The sequence below is a fragment of the Mustela nivalis genome (genome assembly GCF_964662115.1).
Source record: "Mustela nivalis genome assembly, chromosome: 1".
In the NCBI taxonomy this organism is placed as follows: domain Eukaryota; kingdom Metazoa; phylum Chordata; class Mammalia; order Carnivora; family Mustelidae; genus Mustela; species Mustela nivalis.
Window position 1 is genome coordinate 209,065,029 of NC_139020.1, and position 19,966 is coordinate 209,084,994.

The 19,966-nt window shown below is 53.9% G+C and overlaps 1 protein-coding gene across 2 annotated transcripts in view; it reads left to right on the forward strand.

The window, feature by feature from the left end:
* The window catches only part of COL5A3 (collagen type V alpha 3 chain), a 36,815-nt gene extending 21,678 nt beyond the window's left edge, over nt 1-15,137 (forward strand). For both annotated transcript variants that reach the window (XM_082713940.1, XM_082713941.1), the window contains exons 34-67: nt 45-98; nt 224-268; nt 632-685; nt 784-837; nt 928-981; nt 1,115-1,222; nt 1,381-1,470; nt 1,741-1,794; nt 2,592-2,699; nt 2,805-2,912; nt 3,000-3,053; nt 3,515-3,568; nt 4,196-4,303; nt 4,378-4,431; nt 4,564-4,617; nt 4,735-4,788; nt 4,912-4,965; nt 5,496-5,603; nt 6,233-6,286; nt 6,438-6,491; nt 6,790-6,843; nt 7,015-7,068; nt 7,208-7,315; nt 7,497-7,550; nt 8,054-8,107; nt 8,294-8,401; nt 8,679-8,732; nt 8,813-8,848; nt 9,287-9,340; nt 9,930-10,137; nt 10,219-10,331; nt 11,896-11,964; nt 13,836-14,075; nt 14,164-15,137. In XM_082713940.1, the coding sequence (XP_082570066.1) occupies nt 45-98; nt 224-268; nt 632-685; nt 784-837; nt 928-981; nt 1,115-1,222; nt 1,381-1,470; nt 1,741-1,794; nt 2,592-2,699; nt 2,805-2,912; nt 3,000-3,053; nt 3,515-3,568; nt 4,196-4,303; nt 4,378-4,431; nt 4,564-4,617; nt 4,735-4,788; nt 4,912-4,965; nt 5,496-5,603; nt 6,233-6,286; nt 6,438-6,491; nt 6,790-6,843; nt 7,015-7,068; nt 7,208-7,315; nt 7,497-7,550; nt 8,054-8,107; nt 8,294-8,401; nt 8,679-8,732; nt 8,813-8,848; nt 9,287-9,340; nt 9,930-10,137; nt 10,219-10,331; nt 11,896-11,964; nt 13,836-14,075; nt 14,164-14,310 (2,730 nt within the window). In that variant the 3' untranslated portion in view covers nt 14,311-15,137. The remainder of the gene's footprint in view (nt 1-44; nt 99-223; nt 269-631; nt 686-783; nt 838-927; nt 982-1,114; nt 1,223-1,380; nt 1,471-1,740; nt 1,795-2,591; nt 2,700-2,804; nt 2,913-2,999; nt 3,054-3,514; nt 3,569-4,195; nt 4,304-4,377; nt 4,432-4,563; nt 4,618-4,734; nt 4,789-4,911; nt 4,966-5,495; nt 5,604-6,232; nt 6,287-6,437; nt 6,492-6,789; nt 6,844-7,014; nt 7,069-7,207; nt 7,316-7,496; nt 7,551-8,053; nt 8,108-8,293; nt 8,402-8,678; nt 8,733-8,812; nt 8,849-9,286; nt 9,341-9,929; nt 10,138-10,218; nt 10,332-11,895; nt 11,965-13,835; nt 14,076-14,163) is intronic.
* The last annotated feature ends 4,829 nt before the right edge of the window (nt 15,138-19,966 follow it).

Consider the following 19,966-nt stretch of genomic DNA (forward strand, 5'->3'; position numbering starts at 1 on the left):
TCCCCCACCCTCTCGCTTCTAATCTTTGCTTCTTTTCTACTCAGGGCTCCCGTGGAGAGAGGGGGCAGCCGGGTGCCACCGGGCAACCAGGCCCCAAGGTATGGGCTGGCGGGTGGTGATCAGTCCCCCACGTGGGCCCCCTCACCCAGGCTTCCCAATGTCCTCCCGAAGCCCTCCCAGTTGGGTTTGTCCTGCAGCCTGAATCTTATGCACTGTGTCCTAGGGCGATGTGGGCCAGGATGGGGCCGCTGGGTTCCCCGGAGAAAAGGTGAGTGTGGGTGTTTCTGGATGGGAGACAAACCCAGGAGGGAGGGAGGCATTGTGACACGGTGGAAGGAACAGTCTCTAAAGTTGGGAGCTGTGAGTTTAAGTTCCAGCTCTGCCACTTGCCTGCTGTGTGACTTTGGGGAAGTCACTCAGCCTCTCTGGGCCTTGTTTTCTCCCTCTATGAAATGGGAATAAACGCAGTCCCCGCCGCAAAGGGCTGCGGTGACACGGGAAATGACTGAGTGTGTGTCACGGGTCTGGCTCCATGCCCGGTGTGCACAAAGTGTTCAATATGCTTGTCCTAATGCGGGGCTCAGACGGCCAGGCAGGAGGGGTGAGGCTGTGGTTTCTGGTTCCATTTCAGGGCCTCCCAGGTCTACAAGGCCCTCCTGGATTTCCTGGGCCAAAGGGTCCCCCTGTAAGTGAGTGCATCTTGATTAGGGGTGGCCTGGAGGGAAGCCAGGGGGTGGGAAGACTGCTTAGTCATGGCTTGTCTCTGTCCTACCTTGTTCCCAGGGCCCCCAGGGGAAAGATGGGCGTCCTGGGCACCCTGGTCAGAGAGGAGACTTGGTGCGTAGCCTCTGGACTTCTGACCCCTGACCCCGTTAGGCTCTCTAGTTCTTCCTCCCATGGGACACCCCTTTTAATTTTTCTCCCCAGGGCTTCCAAGGTCAGACAGGCCCACCTGGACCAGCTGGTGTCGTGGGTCCTCAGGTCAGAATGGACCCCACAGGTCTTCCCAGTTTTGCACCAGTCGGGAGATATCTGGGGGGAAGCGCATCTCCCACAGCCCCCTCCCCCATGCTGGGCCACCTCCGTTCAAGATAAGCTTATCTTTCCTCTTCAGGGGAAGACAGGAGACGCAGGACCTCTGGGGGAGAGGGGCCCCCCAGGCCCTCCTGGACCTCCTGGTGAACAAGGTCTTCCAGGCCTGGAAGGCAGAGAGGGTGTCAAGGTGAGACGCTACCCCCTGGAAAATCTCAAGTTGAGTGGTCCCAAAGGTCTCCCAATGGCCCCATGCCACCCCAAGGCTCAGAATCACCCCCAGATTCACAGACTAGGAGGAAACACCCCTTCTCTGGAGCCTGATCTTCCTCCTCTGCCCTCCTGCAGGGGGACCTGGGGCCACCGGGACCTCTTGGGAAGGAAGGACCACCTGGTCCCAGGGGCTTCCCCGGCCCCCAAGGAGCCCCTGGGGATCCAGTGAGTATCCTTTGCCCCTCCCCCCCCAAATGTACCTGGCTGGACTCTGAAGCAGAAAAGGAGAAGGGTGCTCTGGGGAGGGACATGGTGGTGGCATCCTGGGTGGGGACAACCATGAAAGTAAAGGAATGACAGCAGGCGGGACCTGGAGGAGATAGACCCCTGACCTTCAGTGCCCAGGAAGAAGTGGGGAACCGTGAGCCCCCAGAAGGAAGACAGGACCTGGGCACACCCTTGGGCATCTCTTAACTGAATCATCTCCTCCCTCAGGGACCTATTGGCTTAAAGGGTGACAAAGGCCCCCCAGGCCCTGTTGGAGCCAATGTAAGTATAAGCCCATCTGCTGGGTGGGAAACAGGGTGACGGTGCCTTGGGGCATCTAGGGAGCTGGACATTGCCATGATTAAGTCCCCTGTCCTGGGTGTCAAACAGGCTCACACCCACGACCTCAGTTTTCTCACCTGTGACATGGCCCCATCCGTGAGATGATCCAGCCCACACTTACTTACCTGCATGCCAGACATCAACAGAGGAAAGACCTCCTTTCTCCTGGAGCTTATTTCTAGTTGGGGAGATAAGGAATCAGTGGCACGAATAGCACGGAGAAGCGGGGGTAGGGAGAGAGCCGCTGAAATGAGCTGCTCAAGGAAGGCCTCCTGAGAAGGTGATATTGGAGCTGAGACCTGAGGGAGGTTTGGGAGGAGCCGTGTGGGTATATAGGGGAAGAGCGTTCCAGGCAGTGGGACTAGCATGTGCAAAGGCCCTGGGGCTGGAGTGTGCGCAGCATGCTGGAGGCAACGGTGGGACCTGTGTGGCTGGAAGGAAGGGAGAGAGGGGGTCAATAGGAGGCAGAGAGGGCAGGAGGTAATGGGGCAGGTTGTGCAAGGCCTGGGGGCTACCAGGAGGATTTCCCATTTCGTGAGTGAGCTGGAAGCTGTGGAGGGTGGTGAGCAGGGGGATGTGTGTGCCCTGACTCAGGTGTCCCTCTGGCTGCTGTGGGGAAGGGCACAGAGTGGCCAAGAGAGCAGTATCGACCTGACTCAATGCCAGGCAGCTTGAAAGGCCTCTATCAGTGAGAACTACTTTTGCTATTTTTCCTGACCCTTTACCCCTGTTTTCAGGGCTCCCCGGGGGAGCGGGGTCCACTGGGCCCAGCAGGAGGCATTGGGCTTCCTGGCCAAAGCGGAGGCCAAGGCCCTGTTGGCCCTGCAGGCGAGAAGGGGTCCCCGGTGAGTGCCTGCCCACTACATTCCTCAAGCATCCTCAGGACTCCACATACCAGGACCTTTCCTCTGCCCTGACTCCTGACATACCCCCATCTACTCCCCCATCAGGGCGAGCGTGGCTCCCCTGGCCCCACAGGCAAAGATGGGATCCCAGGCCCCCTGGGGCTTCCCGGACCCCCTGGAGCTGTTGGTCCTTCTGGCGAGGATGGGGACAAGGTAAGCGTTCACGGAGAGGGCAGGACTCAGGGGCTCAGGGTACGGAGAGTCCAAGTTGGTCCTCCCCTCATGCTCTTTCCCCTGCAGGGGGAAGTGGGTGCCTCTGGTAACAAAGGGAGCAAAGGCGACAAAGGGGATGCGGTGAGTGTGGGGCCCCAGGGAAGGAGGTGGTCCTGGGGGAAGGCAGAGGGATGGGGAGGCTGGGGGGGTAGCTGGGATCTCGAGAGCATGAGGAGGGAGCTGAGGTGGTTACCTCCTCCTCCTCTCCCTTTCCTTGATGGCATCATTCTCTCTGTCTGTGACTCTGGGAGGCTCTGAGGCATCACATTCCAGCTTCCCCCAGGACTTCAGCCACAGTGCCTACTGTCTGTCTGTGAGCCAGCTCAGTCCCTGGAGGGACTTCTGGGGAAAAGTCCTGATGAGCCAAGCTCAGGATGATGTCTGTGTCTGACCCCATCAGTTGATGGCTAGGAAGACAGGGCTGTGGGGGAAGCAAGCTGTTGCTTCCTGGTGGGTGGAGTGGGAGGGAGTGATTGTCATCTTGAGGGTTCTCCTAATCTTGAACTTGAGATTTTTTTTTTTGGCTGTGTCCCCTCCCCCAGGGCCCACCTGGACCGACAGGAGTACGGGGTCCTGTGGGACACCCAGGCTCCCCGGTGAGTGCTCCTGGCTTTGTGACCATCTCCTGGATCCCAGGTGGGAATGGACAGTGTCCTCCACCATGACCCAGACCCAAACTCAACTCCAAACTCAACATCCAATAGGAACTCACACCGGAATCTGGCTCAATCCCAATCTCAACCTGAATCCTGAAGGCCTTCACAGGCCCAGTCTTAACCCTATCCATGACCTTAACGTCAACCCTAACTCAAACTTTATCTTTAAATCTGAACCTTGACCCCATCCTACCCCTAACCCCAAATCTGACCCACCCTCCAGTGCTGACCCCAAACCTGAACTCAAACTTTGAATCTGACCTCAGCCCCAATCTCAAACCCAACCCTAAATTCCATCTCAGCCGTATCATGACCTTGACCTCAACTTACCACCCAATGCCCATTCACCACCCAATGCCCATGTGAAAACTTTGACTCAGCTCTTGACTTAATTCCCAAAATCTGGCCCTTAACCTGCACCTCCGATGCCAAGTCCAACCCTGACCCTTTCCAAACTTAAGCCCAACCCTGACTGTAATTGTTAACCTCGGTCCTGACTTTGACCCAGAGCCTATCTCCAACTCTTCACTCAGACCCCACTTGTACCCTGCTTCTGTCCTTCTCCAGGGAGCAGATGGGGCTCAGGGACGCCGGGGACCACCAGGCCTCTTTGGGCAGAAAGGAGATGATGGAGTGAGAGGCTTCGTGGGGGTGATTGGCCCTCCTGGCCTGCAGGTGGGTGTCTGAGTTTGGGGATGTGGCCTCTTTCCCTGCACTCTGTGCTCCAATCTTTCTTCTTTTTTCCACAGGGGCTGCCAGGCCCTCCTGGAGAGAAAGGGGAGGTTGGAGATGTAGGGTCCATGGTATGGACAACCTGGGGAAGGTGGGAGGGAGAAGAGGATGGGTGATTGGTGGCCATTAAGGATGGTGTTTGTGGCTAGTGGTGCCTTTGGGGAGTCATGAGGTCACTGGATGCTATTCTGACTGTCCCACAGGGTCCCCATGGAGCTCCAGGGCCTAGGGGTCCCCATGGCCCCAGTGGATCAGAGGTGAAGACTTGCTGGGGGGTGGGTGGGGCAGGATGTCTGAGAGGTGGGGACCTCCATTTCCCCAAAAGGGGCTGTTGGGATCCCACAGTCCCACTTCTACTGCTTCTGTCTCTCCAGGGCCCTCCAGGGCTGCCTGGGGGAGTTGGTCAGCCAGGCGCTGTGGGCGAGAAGGTGAGAGAGAGGGGGGTAGGGGGCTGCCTAGGGTAGGGGAGGCACAGCCAGTCTGGCTTGGGGATGGCTCCTCCCTGTCCTTCATAATCAGAGCTCTCCCTACCCTGACTTTGCCTCCTGCAGGGTGAGCCAGGGGAGGTTGGAGATCCAGGGCCCCCGGGAGCCCCAGGCATCCCTGTGAGTGACTGTTCTATACCCTTGCACACGTCTCAGGGAATCCCTGACCTCTGGGCATCTAGGGCCACCTTCACGAAATCTGGGCAGGCCTGAGTCAGACCTATAGGTATCCCTAAGCCCCGGAAGGTCTCAGATAGGGCTGCTACCGAGAGTTCTTCAGCTTGTACGCCTACAGGGTGCAGGTGGGGGCTTGGGTCCAAACCATGAACCCGACTGTGGGGTTCATGTGGGGGTGCCTGTGGGGGATGAACTTCCCGGAGGGATCCCCTTTCCTAATTCACTCCAGCATGGCATGTGGGCTAGACCAGCCTTGGTTATGATCTCTGAGCAACTGGACCATCCCGGCCCCTGACTCGAATAAACCCTAGATGCCTTCGACATCTGACCCTTGGACAGTCTAGGCTCTTCTGACCCCTGACCCCAGGAAAGTCCCAGACCACTCCCGATTCCTGAGTCCAGGGAAGCTAACCCTTGACTTCTGAAGAGTCCCAGCTGACTCTGACCTCTGACCTCTGACTCTTTCTGCAAAGGGGCCCAAGGGAGAAATTGGTGAAAAGGGGGACTCAGGCCCATCTGGGGCTGCTGGACCCCCAGGCAAGAAAGGCCCCCCTGGAGAGGATGGAGCCAAAGGGAGCGTGGTGAGTCCCGGGAGAAGTGGAGGGAGAGATCGGGGAGGGGCACTTGCGTCCTCTTGAACCTGCTCCCCAGCTTCTACTGAGGGGTTCCTCCTCCAGTGTGCTGATTCCCCAGGCAATCCAGAACATGACTGAATACTGACGAATGATGGTTATAGCTCACTGTACGGGTGCAACTTGCTTCTACACGGAATCATTCTGGAAGCGTTGGAACTGCTGAGATAGTTGCCCAGAGTTGGGGCTGATGTGGGATTTGGCCTTAGGGTGGAGGTTGAGACCCTCCTACCATCATGGTGGGGCTTGGGCTGGGGTGGGAGGGCAGTGAGGACCTTCAGGGTCTGCGGAACCTCAAGTTGGATCTGACCCCTTTCCGGAGGGTCGGTCCTACCTGTGAGTCCCGAGCTGGGAGGTGCCTGGAGGACGGAGTGAGGTGATGTGTGTCATGGGTTTAGCTCAGCACCTGTACACCTTAGACTCTAGAATGTTCACCCTATGGGGGGGGGGACTTTGTGTTTTGTTCACAAGCATATCCTCAGCAGCCCAGGCTGTGTCTGGGGACAGTTCATGTGGCAAATGAATGAATGAATGCCCGATAATTCAGAGAGGTGCTTTGTCCTTGTTCTGTCTTCCAGGGCCCCACTGGGCTCCCAGGAGATCTAGGACCCCCCGGAGACCCTGGAGTATCGGTGGGTATGAGCCCTACTCCCCCATAAGCCCCCATATAGTCCTATTTCTGTCCCCATATCTCCACCCTCCATAGAGCAAATAACCCTCACGTTTCCCCATGTTTCACCCCTAAATCCTTACGTGCCTCCACAACCCCTGCCTACCCCACAGGGTATCGATGGCTCCCCGGGAGAGAAGGGAGACCCTGGTGATGTTGGTGGACCGGTGAGTGGCGGAGCAGAGGATGTGGTGCTGGTGGGGGGGTTGGGAGGGTGAATGGGTGAACTGGAGTGAACTGGGGGACAGAGAAGTAGGTGGATGAGATGCCTAGGGCCCTGTAGATGCCCTTGCCTTGCCTCTCTGGGGCTTCCCCAGGAACATGAGCGACTCCAGTGCGGAGGCGGGAGATGGCAGCTGTTGGCGTGGTGTATGGGGGAGGCTGTCTGGTCAGAGGCGTCCTGAAACCTCATCACGCTCGACCAACATGAGCTAATACTATCCTGGTGCTGTTCTGTATTCGTAGGGTCCGCCTGGGGCTTCTGGGGAACCTGGCCCCCCTGGGCCTCCTGGCAAGAGGGTGAGTGAGACCCGCCTCCTGGCTCTCCTGGGCCCACCCATGCCCCACCCATCTCCACTGGCCTCCCTTCACTCCCACAGGCCCCCCTAAACCCCCACAGACCCCTGTCACCCCAACAGGCTCCCTTTACCCCTAAAGCTCCCCTCCCCCACATCCTCTTTCCCTCCTCAGGGTCCTTCCGGCCGCATGGGTCGGGAAGGCAGAGAAGGGGAGAAAGGGGCCAAGGTGAGTACTCCCCAGCCAGGGAAGGGTCCCTGTGCTGATGCCTGACCCACAGCTGGGCCATCAACGGCCATCAACACAGGAGGTCAGGGGGAAGTTTCCCTCTGACTCTTTTGGCCCTTCCCTTGCCCTGTTCTGTTAGGGGGAGCCAGGTCCTGATGGTCCCCCAGGGATGACAGGCCCAGTCGGGGCTCGAGGACCCCCTGGTCGTGTGGGGCCTGAGGGTCTTCGAGGGATCCCCGGCCCTGTGGTGAGTTGGGTGGGAATAGGGTTGGGGAGGGGTGGGGTCAGCTCCTCCCTTATAGTTTCTCACCACAATCTGGAGCAACTGACCCTGGCTGGGGGTGGGCATCGGGGGTGTGCGTGGAGGCCAGGGCACTCACACCGAGTTCTGGCCGAGGGCAGCGTCCCCATGTTTGGCTTCATCTTAGGGTGAACCAGGCCTCCTGGGACCACCTGGACAGATGGGCCCTCCTGGACCCCTGGTAAGAGACTTCTTTGTCCCTGATGTCCTGGCACTGAGAACCACACTGGGTGTCCTGGGACCGTCTAGCGACTGTGGGTGCTGGTGGTGCAAGCTGACCCCTCACTGACCACCCATCCTACAGTCCACCGTGACCATCTGTACTAACCATCTCTCTGATCACTTATCTGGATGGTCTACACTGACCACCCACACTGACCCTCCATCTTGGTGGTTCATACTGTCCACAGTGACCTTCCATCTTGATAGGTCAAACTGACCCTCTATCTTGCTAGTCTACCCTGACCTTCCACACTGATTCTCACCACTGACTGTTCATATTTACCGCACTCCAACCCCTTCCTTATCCCTGGTCACCCCTCCTCTCTCCTGACCATAATCACATCCCTGGTAGTTCCCACTTGAAATCTGAGTAATTTCCCATTTGACTCTCCCCTAATTACCCACATGAACCTTGAGATTTCATGTTTGAGACTCACTAACTGAGCCTCCCCCTCCTTCCAGGGGCCCTCTGGTCTTCCAGGATTGAAGGGAGATGCTGGCCTCAAGGGGGAAAAGGTAAGGATACGACCTTCCATTATTCTCCCCCAATTACCTCCATCTCCTCCACCTTCACCTACCTCCCTGGCCGGAAGGCTGGCAGGTTGGGGCCTCCTCTGCTCCCACACCCACAACCCCAAGGCTCTAGAAGCATCCCCCCCCACCATATTTTTTTTCCCCATATGTGCCTCTTTTGTCTTACAGGGCCACATTGGATTAATTGGGCTCATCGGCCCTCCCGGGGAAGCTGGTGAGAAAGGGGATCAGGGGTTGCCAGGCGTGCAGGGCCCCCCTGGCCCCCAGGGAGAACCTGTGAGTTCTATCCCAAGCGGGAAGAGTGTGTTCAGAGGACGGGGTGGGTGGGGAGGCAGAACTGGGGCTCATTTGGAGAGCGCACATTTGGGAAGCTGGGGTCTGGAATGAAAGGGGTCGTGTCTGGGGAAAATGGGGGCCTCTATCTGGGGATTTACAAGTCAGAGACTGTGTCTGTGGCTTGTTCTCTTGAGGGGACTAGAGGCTTGTCTGGGGGATGTGCCTGGATCATAGGGATGAACCCCATCCGTGATAACCTCGATGTTCCTTTCTTCAGGGTCTCCCTGGTCCCATCGGCTCTCTGGGCCACCCTGGGCCCCCAGGCGTGGCGGTGAGTAAGAGGGGTTTGTGGGGTAGGGTCACCATGGTGGACCAGCTGGGACTCCAGCCCTCCCTGTCTCTACCCCATAGGGTCCTCTGGGACAGAAAGGCTCCAAGGGGTCCCCGGTGAGTAAATGCCGTCCCTTGGGCCCCTACATCCTGGCTTCCTGCCCCCTTTCAACATCACCGCACCTCAGTGCCTTTGCATGCGTTTGTTTGTTCATTCAATCACACATTCAACACATTCAACACCTACCGTTGTATTTTATCAAGTCTAAGATGCCATCAATTTTAACAGGAGCCATTATTTTAGAAACTACTATGAGCGAACGCAGTTTTGACAAGGAAACTGAGATTTGCCAAAGATGTTAAGATGTTGCTTTCAGAGATGTTAAGATACGGAAAGAAAATGTGCGTTTTATACTTGGTGCTAAGCAGTGCACGTCCCTCCCCCGGTACTGCGCGTGTGAGTGTGAGACTGCGTGCGTGTGAGAGCGTGTATGTGTGTTGGCAGGAAGGGGTCTCCACAGACAGAGCTCACTCCCCAGTGACTTCTCCCTACAGGGATCCTTTGGTCCCCGTGGTGACACTGGCCCCCCAGGTCCCCCTGGCCCCCCGGTAAGTTCCCCAGGGAGTATGTTAGAGGGTTCCCCTGGGTTCTCCAGCGCCCAGAACTGGGTGGAGCCCACAGCAGGTGTTTGTGGCATGCAGGTGGGGAAGAAGGTGCCTTGAAAGCCGGAGGGGGGTCTGGGCTGTGTTGGGGGTTTAGGGGGATACCCCTGGGGGCTCTGATGGGCCTCATCTTGCTTGGCTCTGTCTCCCTGTCCATCTCTCTCTCCCTGTCTCTCTCCACCTCCTGGCCTTTTACTGTCTCTATTCCAAATTCTTGTTCCCCTGTTTTGTCTCTGTTTCTCTCTTCTTCCCGCTCCCTCTTTCTCTCTCCGCTTTCCTTACCTCCCCTGTGAATCTCTCTTTCATTGTGTTATTACTTCGGCTTTTCCCCAACTCTGGGTCTTTCTATCTCTCCCTCCCGTTTATCTCTCTCTGTCTCTGTCGGCCTATCTCCTCGGCCCCTTCTCCCCTTTCTTATCTCTCCCCCCCAACCCGTGTCTCTTTACCTCCCGTGACTCTCTCATCTTTGCTTGTCCCTCTTCCTGTCTCTCCTGCATCTCTGCTCACCTCTCCTCCTTACCCCGCCCCTGCTCAGGGTCCCCGAGCTGAGCTGCACGGGCTGCGCAGGCGCCGGCGCTCTCTCCCAGGCCCAGGGGAGCTGGAGAGCGGCCTGGAGGAGGTGTTGGCCTCACTCACGTCGCTGAGCTTAGAGCTGGAGCAGATGCAGCGCCCTCCGGGCACGGCTGAGCGTCCGGGCCTCGTGTGCAGTGAGCTACACCGCAACCACCCGCACCTGCCTGATGGTGAGGTCCCTCCCTGGCGGGGCGGGCGGTAAGCCTATGGGGTCCTGCCCCTGCACACTCACCGGCCTGGCTCTGCGGCAGGGGAATACTGGATTGACCCCAACCAGGGCTGTGCGAGGGACTCACTCAGGGTTTTCTGCAACTTCACTGCGGGAGGGGAGACCTGCCTCTATCCCGACAAGAAGTTTGAGATGGTGAGTGCCTGGAGGAGAGGAGGGTTGCGGGGGAGAAAGGGGGCTTCGGGAAACCACCTCAACCCCTCCGCCACCACCGAAGCTATATCCCCTATCTCCCCTCCCTGCCCAACCGCGCACACCAGCCTTTGGATCCTTATCCTTCTTCAGCCAACATTTATTGAGCACCCGCTGTATGCCAAGTCCTGTGAAGGGCTGGGACTACAGCAGAGAATAAAAAACCAAACAAAACTCTGCTTTTATGGGGCTCGCCGTCCGTGAGAAAAGATAGACCAAAAAACCTGATTAAGAAAACAGAAATGGTGGAAGCCTTTAAATAGGGGATAAATGTGCCAGACTGTTCCGAGCACTTAGCTGCATTTGTACTGAGTCCCAGCCACCTGGTGTGGGGTGCGAGGGCCATCATCCCCAGAGAGGGAAACTAAGGCAGAGAAGTGATGGGATTACCCCAAGGCAGGCTGGCTCCAGAGACCCAGCCCTTAACCACCATCTCTCGACCTGCTACCTCATAGGCCCGCAGATTCATTGCCCTCTGTGGGTTGGGAGGGGAGACCACCTGGTTCCCCAGGAATACGGGGGTGCTCCATCAGGAGCCCTCAGCCTCCCAGCCTCAGCACTGGGCTGAGCAGCGGAGGGCAGCAGGCAAGCTGCCTCTGCTCTAGAACGCTGGGTTGGGAGAGAGGTGTCACCTCAGTTGTTTTTATCTGTAAAATGGGATTCAAGACAGTATCTGCCTCAGGATGGTTGTACCATCGGAGTGTTGACGCGCGTGTCAGGCTCAGTGATGAGATACAGGCAGCACGTGGGCCTGTGCTAATGCCTCCTCCACGGCCAGTAAGATCTGCAGCCAGCACAGACCCTGCAGAAAGGCATGGCGATGTCCGTCTTGTTGCTTATTTTTGACTAGTCAGAGCCCTGGTTTGGTAGGAGCTCAACCCCCCCCATCCCGATGGGAATTTAGACAAGCTCAGACCCCCAAGTCATGTAGGGCTTGACCTCTAAATGGTTGCTGGTCCCTGAGACCTGAGCCGTTCCCACCAGCTCACCTTCCTCCTGCCCAAAGGGGCTGGGGAGGGGACTGAGGAATGATCCAGAGTTGGTTCCCCAGACACAGACCCTGAGACAAGGATTTGAGGGCAGGTCATTGATTTAGAAGGACATCTCGGAGGCACCAGGAGAGAAGGGGGGTGGGGGAGTGGGCGGGTCTGGGGGAGGCGGCCAATGAGGATTAAAATGTCACTCTTGGGCACTAAAAGCTCAGTTCTACTGGGGGACGTGGGGGGGGGGCTGCATTGTCCCACACAGCTGGAGAGGGAGCGGGAGCGTGCATTTATCCACCAATCTTGTCAGTCATGGGTTGTGGGCTGCTTCAGAGGGCGTTCAGAGGACAGGGACCCCTGGTCCCTTGGGCTGCCCTATGCACCAGCCAAGCTCACCTCCATGGCGAGAGAACAGCCCAAGAGTCCTGGCTATACAGGCTGCAACTTTCAGTGTGGGGTAAATGCAGGAAAGACCTCGCGGGCACCCAGGGCATCTACGCTCACTACACCCCTCTTGTCCCCAGGTAAAAATGGCCTCCTGGTCCAAGGAAAAGCCAGGAAACTGGTATAGCACATTCCGTCGAGGGAAGAAGGTGAGTTGCTGGAGGCCAAGGGGGGGATAGTATGAAAACTGGTGGGAACTGGTGCAGGGGGAGTTGGAGGAGAGGCTATGAGAACTGAAAGGAACAGGGAAGACTCACCCCTGCCTTCATGGTGATTGCAGGCTTGGTGGGGGTGGCAGATGGGGCAGGGGCAGCATTAGATGTGTGACGGAGGGGATGCAGAGTATGGTGGAAATCCAGACGCAGTGCTGGAAGTACCAGAGGCTTCCTGGTAGCAGTCACAGATCAGTGGGAGCCTAAACAATGAGTTGGGTCAGCAAGTTAAGGAGGACAAGGAAAAGTGTTGCAGGCAGAGGGAACAGCATACACGAAGGCCCAGAGTTTAAAAAAAGAGGGTCTGGTGAGGCTCAGTGGGTTAAAGCCTCTACCTTCAGCTCAGGTCATGATCCCGGCGTCCTGAGATAGAGCCCTGCATCAGGCTCTCTGCTCCGCTGGGAGCCTGCTTCCTCCTCTCTTTCTGCCTGCCTCTCTGCCTACTTGTGATCTCTGTCAAATAAATAAACAAACAAAATATTTAAAAAAAAAGAAAGTATGAAGAAAGGATTAAGAAAGGAGGTGGAGTAGGAAGGTGAGGGTTAGGCTTACCACCCCCCAGAAAGACCTGTGAGGCAAAGGGAGCCATAGAATGTGTTTAAGTGAAGGAAGGACCCAAATCTAATCTCTGTTAGAAGAGTGCCTCCGGGACTGGTAAGGGTGGAGTGGGTGGAGGGGACTGGTATGTTGGTCTGGGAGAGTGAAGAGGTGGTCCAGGCTGGAGCTTCTGCTATTGGGGGTGGGGAGGAGGGCATGGCCTGGAACTTCTGGAAGGGAAGTCAATAGGACCTAGTCATTGCTGAGATGGAGGGAAGGGAGGAGAGTGTTGGTGGGCGGGTGCCTGGGAGGGAGTCTGAGATCTCTAAGTGAGAGGAAGAACAGCCTTGATGGGCGGGGGAACTTGGGTTCAGTTTGGGATTTGTTTATGTAACATACATGTATGTGCTAAGCACCGGAAATGTGGCAGCAAATAAAACACGGCTCCTGACTTCATGAAGCTGAACAAGGAAACAGGCAGACAATAACCAAAGAAACAAAGCTCTTAATATAGCGTGGGGGTACTTTGGTTTGGGTTCCCTCAAAAGAGACCCTTCAACAAAGACTCAGTTGCAAGTACTTTACCTGGGATAGGATTCCAGAAAACATCAGTCGGGGAACTCGGAAATGATACAGAGAAGAGAGGGAAGCCAGAAGAAACGGATTGACCAGCCAGTTATCTCAAGCCCATGACACGTTAATAATATATTTTATTTGACCCAGTGCATCTAAAAGAGTGTCATATCAATATAAAGGTTACTGAGGCATTTTAAATTCCTTCCCTCCGAGTTCTGCAGAGTCTGATGCGTATTTTACATTTATAGCACGTCGTAATTTGGATACTAAATTTCATTGGAAGCTCTTGATCCGTACTTAGATTTCATAAAATCTGCAGTTGAAAAGGTAGATTCGTGTATACTCAAGTTGTTCCACACCCAAATTTTCTGATAACTGGATTGAGCCTCAGTTATTAGTCATGAATCAAATACAGTAAAACAAAATCATTAAATAATTTAAAATCCAACAATGAATTAACATTTTAAGCAGTTTCCTCCTCATCGGGTGCATTTCAAGTGCTCAGCAGACCCGTGTGAGTGCCTCGGGGCTCGCCAGGCACCCGTGGGTGCTGGATGGCTGGTGCGCCCACCCAGAGAAGGGGCGAGGCAGAGGGGCAGGTCGGTCGGGGGATGGAGAGCCTGAGAGGTAGGTTCTTTAGAAAGAAAGTAGGGGTCAATGGAGCACTCTCACCTCCTGCTTGGTCCCACCCCCAGTTCTCCTATGTGGACGCTGATGGGTCCCCGGTGAGCGTGGTTCAGATGACCTTCCTAAAGTTGCTGAGTGCCACAGCCCGCCAGAGTTTCACCTACTCCTGCCAGAATTCTGCCGGGTGGCTGGACGAAGCTGCAGGCGATCACAGCCGCTCCGTCCGCTTCCTCGGAGCCAACGGGGAGGAGCTGTCTTTCAACCAGATGGCAGCGGCCACCATCACTGTCCCCTATGATGGCTGCCGGGTAAGGGGAGGAGCAGGGGCTGGCCGCAGTGGGGAGGGACCTTGGCTGCCTTCCTGCTCACCCGCCATTCTGTCTTCCCCGCGGTCAGCTCCGGAAGGGACAGACGAAGACCCTCTTGGAGTTGAGCTCTTCCCGAGTGGGCTTTCTGCCTCTGTTGGACATGGCGGCTACTGACTTTGGCCAGACGAACCAGAAGTTTGGGTTTGAACTGGGCCCTGTCTGCTTTAGCAGCTGAGAGTTCTTGGGGTGGGAGGGACAATGAGGGAGCCCCCGATGGGGTACTTTTGGTGCTGAGGCCTTGAAGCCATCATATTTATCGTATCCTGTGACTGTGGAGCCCGGGGAGAGTCTGCTCCTCACGGTCAAGCAATATCCCTTCTCCATTCCAGGCGGCTGGGGGCTGCACACCCCTGGCCCAAGGGTCCGGCTTCCTCCTCACTGCACCGTAGCTGACATACTGTAGTCTGGCTCTTTCTCCCTTCTGTGCCCGCCCATCCCTCAACTCCCTACCCCTGATGCCCCATGCAAGGAACTTCCAACTCACAGCTGACGAACGCCCCCCACACCTGCCTCCCCATCCCCTGGGCAGTGCTCTCAACACCCTGTGGTGCTACCCTTTCCCATAGTTAAGCACTGGATGTCTCCTGATCCCAGGCTGGGACCCCTTCACTCATTCCTGTTTTCAGGTGGGTTCACAGTGAAGGAACTAAAGTCAGACCACAGGGGGAAGTGAGACTTCCCTGGACTGAGCTGGGTGCTCCTTCTGCTGCCTCTGCACAGCTCTGAATACCGCCCCCCACCCATATCTCCCCAAATGCACCTTGCCATGCCAGGTGGGATAGGAGCCAAGATGGTGGGGGTGAATCAGGATCCTAATGGTGCTGCCCTATTTATACCTGGGTCTGGATGAAAAGGGAAATTCCCCTCTGTTGTATATTTAATCTGCTTCCTCCTTAGGGAGGGCTGGGATATGATGAGACGGATTCTAGCATGTTCCCCTCCCCTCCAGGGCCATAGGGCATATTTGGCATCTCAAGTCTGAGAATAAACCAGTGAACTGTGTCCCTGTGTCTTTCATCTAGTGTTGGCTACATCCTTCTTAAGGTCAGGCTCTTGGGTCACCTGCGGTATCTGCCCCCACCTTCTTAATTGGGTCTTTGGGTACAGGTGGCTTTGGGAGCTGGGGAGCATCTGATTATAATGGCACTCCCTGGAGATGTTGGATCTGTTTACCAATGCAGGTCCCTAGAAGAAAAGTTGGAAGTGGCCGGATCTCTAAGAGAGATCGTAAATGTTTTCGCCATAAAAAAGAAATACTAATTATGTGATGTGACGCAGGTGTTAGCTAATGCTATCATGGTAATCATTTTGCAATATGCAAGTGTATCAAATCAACAGGTTGTATGTCGTAGACTTACACAATATCGTATGTCGTCAATTCTGTGTCCATAAAGCTGGAAAAAATGGTGAACTTATTAGGAAGACCTCAAACTTTGAAGAAGAAAGAGGAGAGGAAGGAGGGAGAAGAAAGAGGGAGAGAGGATAGCTAGATCTCCACGTTGACCTTGATTAGTCCTGGAGTCGCTGGCTGAACTGAGGGTGTGGGAATGGATCAAGAGGGGACGTGGGATGTGGTTTGGGTTTGAGATAAAAATGACTAGAGGTGAGGGATGCCTGGGTGGCTCAGTTGGTTGGACGACAGCCTTCGGCTCAGGTCATGATCCTGGAGTTCCGGGATCGAGTCCCACATCAGGCTCCCAGCTCCACGGGGAGTCTGCTTCTCTCTCTGACCTTCTCCTCGCTCATGCTCTCTCTCACTGTCTCTCTCTCAAATATATAAATAAAATCTTAAAAAAAAATGACTGGAGGTGAAACATCTGGGTGGCCATTCAGGAGCTGAGTTGAGGGTAGAGAGGATTGAATTAGAAGAGGAGCTTTGAGGTGTGCTGGATACTGGGAGGTAGGGGTTGGGTGAGATATGTTGAAAATGGTTTGAAGATCAGTCTAATAGGAGGTTGGCTTGGAGTGAGTTGAATGAGTCTGAGGTTGTGGATTGATGATGGAATCTGCTGAATTGGAGGTAGGGCAATCAGTGGATTGAAGCTAGGGTTTGGAATTAGATGTTGGATTGACATGAATGAGGGTCGATTTGGGAAGTAGGATGAACGGAGTAGAGGTAAGTAGGGATTGCTGTGAATGGGGACTGGGGATTGGCAGTTTGGGAAGTCAAGACAGCATCAGTTAAGATGAGAGTTGGGTTTGAGGTAGCTTGAATTGGGGGTTAGATGTTGGGTTGAGGTTTTCTTTCAAATAGATTTATTGAGATGTAATTCACTTACCATATAATTCACCCATTTAAAGTATACAATTAAATGGTTTTCAGTATATTCACAGACTTGTGAAACCATCACCACAATCAATTTTAGAACATCTTCATCACCTCAAAACCAAATCGCATATCCATTAGCAGTCACTTTCCCTTTCCCCCAAACGTCTCAGTGGTAGGCAACCGCTAATCTTTCTGTCTTTATGGATTTGCCTGTTCTGGACATTTCATATAAATGGAATCATATAGTATGTGGCCCTTTGGATCTGTCTGCTCTCACTGAGCATAATGATTCAATGTTCATGTTGCAGTGCATATTGGTACTCCATTCCTGTTTATTGTTGAATCATATTCCGTTGTCTGGTTATATCACATTTTGTTTATCCATTCATCAGTTGTTGGACATTACCAAATTGAGTTGAGTTAGGAGTGATGGAGGGCTGGTGTGAGTTGAGTTGGGTCAGGTGGGCTTGCGTAGTTATGGGTTTTAGGTTGGGGTGAATTGTCTCTCCAAAAGCCAGGGTAAGCCCTGCCACCTAGGTCCCATAAAGCCATCTGAATGCGTATCCTGGATTCCCTCAGGCATTCAATAAACATTACTGATGCTATGAAGAATATTGGGGTTCAGGGGTTGACTGATGAGTTTATTTTCCATTCACTTACTCATTCACTTGTTTCATTCTCTTGATGGTTTACTCGGTGCCACACACTGTTCCAAATGCTGGGGTAGAAGAAAGATGCGGCGTCTGAGGGATCTTACTGCTGAGGGAGACAGAGTAGACAGACATATAGCTATGTAGTGTGATTTCAGGAAAATCAAACAAGATGCAGAGTGATGGAGTGATGGATATTTGAAAGAAGGTGGTTAGGAGAGATCTCACTGAAGAGGTAACATTTGTGCAGAGAGACCTGAAGGATGAGGAGTAAAGCCATGCGAAATTTGAGGAAGTATCCTCTACACAGTGAAGAGTCCAGAAACCCTAAAATACCGATGCTGACTCTTGAAGGGATGGTGTTCCCTTGGTTACCTCTTCTCCTGATTTGTTGCTTTTGCTGATTTTTTCACACTGTTCTATCAACCCAAATGTACACCCAGGCTTGCTTCCCATTTAGTTCCTCTCCCAAACATTCTTAACTCAGTGCACATGGTAACATAACACCAAGGCTATGTGTTGTTTTCCTCTTCCTGAGCACTCCTAATTGGGAACACATTTCCCTGCTTTCCTTGCAGTTAGGTTGGGGCACGAGCCTGGGTTTTGGCCAGTGGGGATGTGGGTAACCATAAAACCTCCCGCTGGATCCTCTGAGCGCTTTTGGTCTGTGATGACCTTGGAGATCACAGTAAGTAAGTAAGAAAGATGGGAGTGTCTCCTATGGAACTAGAAAGGGGCCAACTTCTCTGAGCTACTGCTTGGAGGAATGCTACAGGGGAATTCCATCAAACAAGTAACTTGATTGCATTAAGCCCTTGAGATGTTTAAGAATTGCTTGTTACAGCAGCTATGATTAATTATCCTGACTAATATAGCAAACGAGCCCAATTTTTACTGAAAATCAGCATGTAAGCATGTGTGCAAACCGGGAGGTCCCACTGTAGCAACATTGACAGATTAGAATTTAATATTGAATATCCTTGTCCTTAAAAGTCCCTGGTGTCAGTGGTGGTATCTGATTTCCCATGATTCTGCTGCCGTCTGCCATCTTTCCCTCCCTGATGCCTCTTCTTGCCTTCTCTCCTCATTCCTTTCCTCTAAGACTGTGCACACTTAGATCGAATTTATCTCACTTTCTTATGAAGAACCATGCACGACATTTCTTATACACCAAATCTTAAGATTTATTTATTTGACAGACAGAGATCACAAGTAGGCAGAGAGGCAGACAGAGAGAGAGGAGGAAGCAGGCCCCCCCCCCATTGAGCAGAGAGCCCAACATGGGGCTTGATCCCAGGACCCTGGAATCATGACCTGAGCCAAAGGCAGAGGCTTTAACCCGCTGAGCCACCCAGGCACCCCCTTATACACCAAATCTTCATCCCCGTGCAATCCATGATTAGTTCAACTGACACTGTTAATAACAAAGACTACTGATTGAGCATCTACCTGCCAGGTCTTGTTCATCAAAGATTTTCCCTAGATGAGTTAATTTATTCTTTATTACAACACTTGAGGAAGGTTCTGTTATTATCCCCATTTTGCAGGTAAGGGAACTGAGGAACAGAGAGGTAAGGTAACTTGCCCAGAGTCTAGAGCTCAACAAAAAGCCATTATCTTTTAGAGGCATTTTTTCCATCGTTTAAAAAAAAAAAAACTACATTTAGGGGTTCCTGGGTGGCTCAGTCGGTGAAGCATCTGACTCTTGATTTTGGCTCAGGTCATGATCTCAGGGTCGTGAGATTGAACCCTACGTCGGGCTTTGCATGGGGTATAGAGCCTGCTTGGGATTCTCTCGCTCCTTCTCCCTCTGCCCCTCCCCCTCCATCTCACTCAAAGCTGTGTGCTTGCACGCTCTCTCTCTCTCTCTCTCTCTCTCTCTCCCAAATAAATAAATAAAAATCATTACATCTCTACACAGCCCAGGATTTTATAAATGCAGGTCCACTGGGCTCTGCTTTTGCAACTCCAGACCCACCCTGGTGCAGGTATTTTAGAGGGGAGGAACAATAAATAGGGTAATGAGTACTCTTTAATTAACTCAAAGCTGGTTAAAGTGTTGGACTCTCGGCCCTACTGAATTAAGGTAATTGACAAAGGTGTAAGAAGGGAGCTCTGGGCCTCATGCTCAGCTCTGTGTATTTACCCAGCATCATCGCCGGCACCCAGGCGGCTGCGGGGGCGAAAACCCCCAGCTGATTTGCATATCCAGTGGCCATAATTAATCCCACCACTTGTGCTTCCTGAGCAATTACACCTTCTGTGTTCTGAACTGGGGTTGGGGCACGGCAGCCGGTGTGGGAGCCGCCTGTGGCTTCATTCAGGGCTGTAGGAGGTGGGTGGAGTAGCGAATTTTGCACACACAGGCAGCCTCACTGTGGACAATCAGGTTCAGCGACATACATCGACCAAAGGCCCAGAGAATCAGACCCTCATTGTGTCACATCCCAGATCCACAGGCAGTCTCAGAGAGGCAGACCCGTGTTACACACACCCATTCACCTTCAGCCAGATCCAGACACGCTGACGCGCATAGCAGCCCTCACACACAGTTGTGCACACCCAGTTGTGCCTGGACACGCACCCAAAGCCACCCTCACACGGCCACATAGCCATGTTCATAAACCCACACTCAGATGTGCTGGCACACCCAAAACCCCCATTGTCACGGCCAGAACTGCTGCATCCTGGGGTCTGGTACATGCTAGGCAGACAGAGGGACACACAGCCCCACCCAGACAGACATGCCACCAACATACAACCTACACACACAGGCTCAGGTAAACTGATGTCATCGATGTTTCTAAGATCCCCTCCCCGACTCCGCACATTCAACCATTCATTCAATCAGCAAATATTTATAAAGCACCTACTTGAGCCAGGCACTGTTATAGGGTCTGGGGATCCAGCAG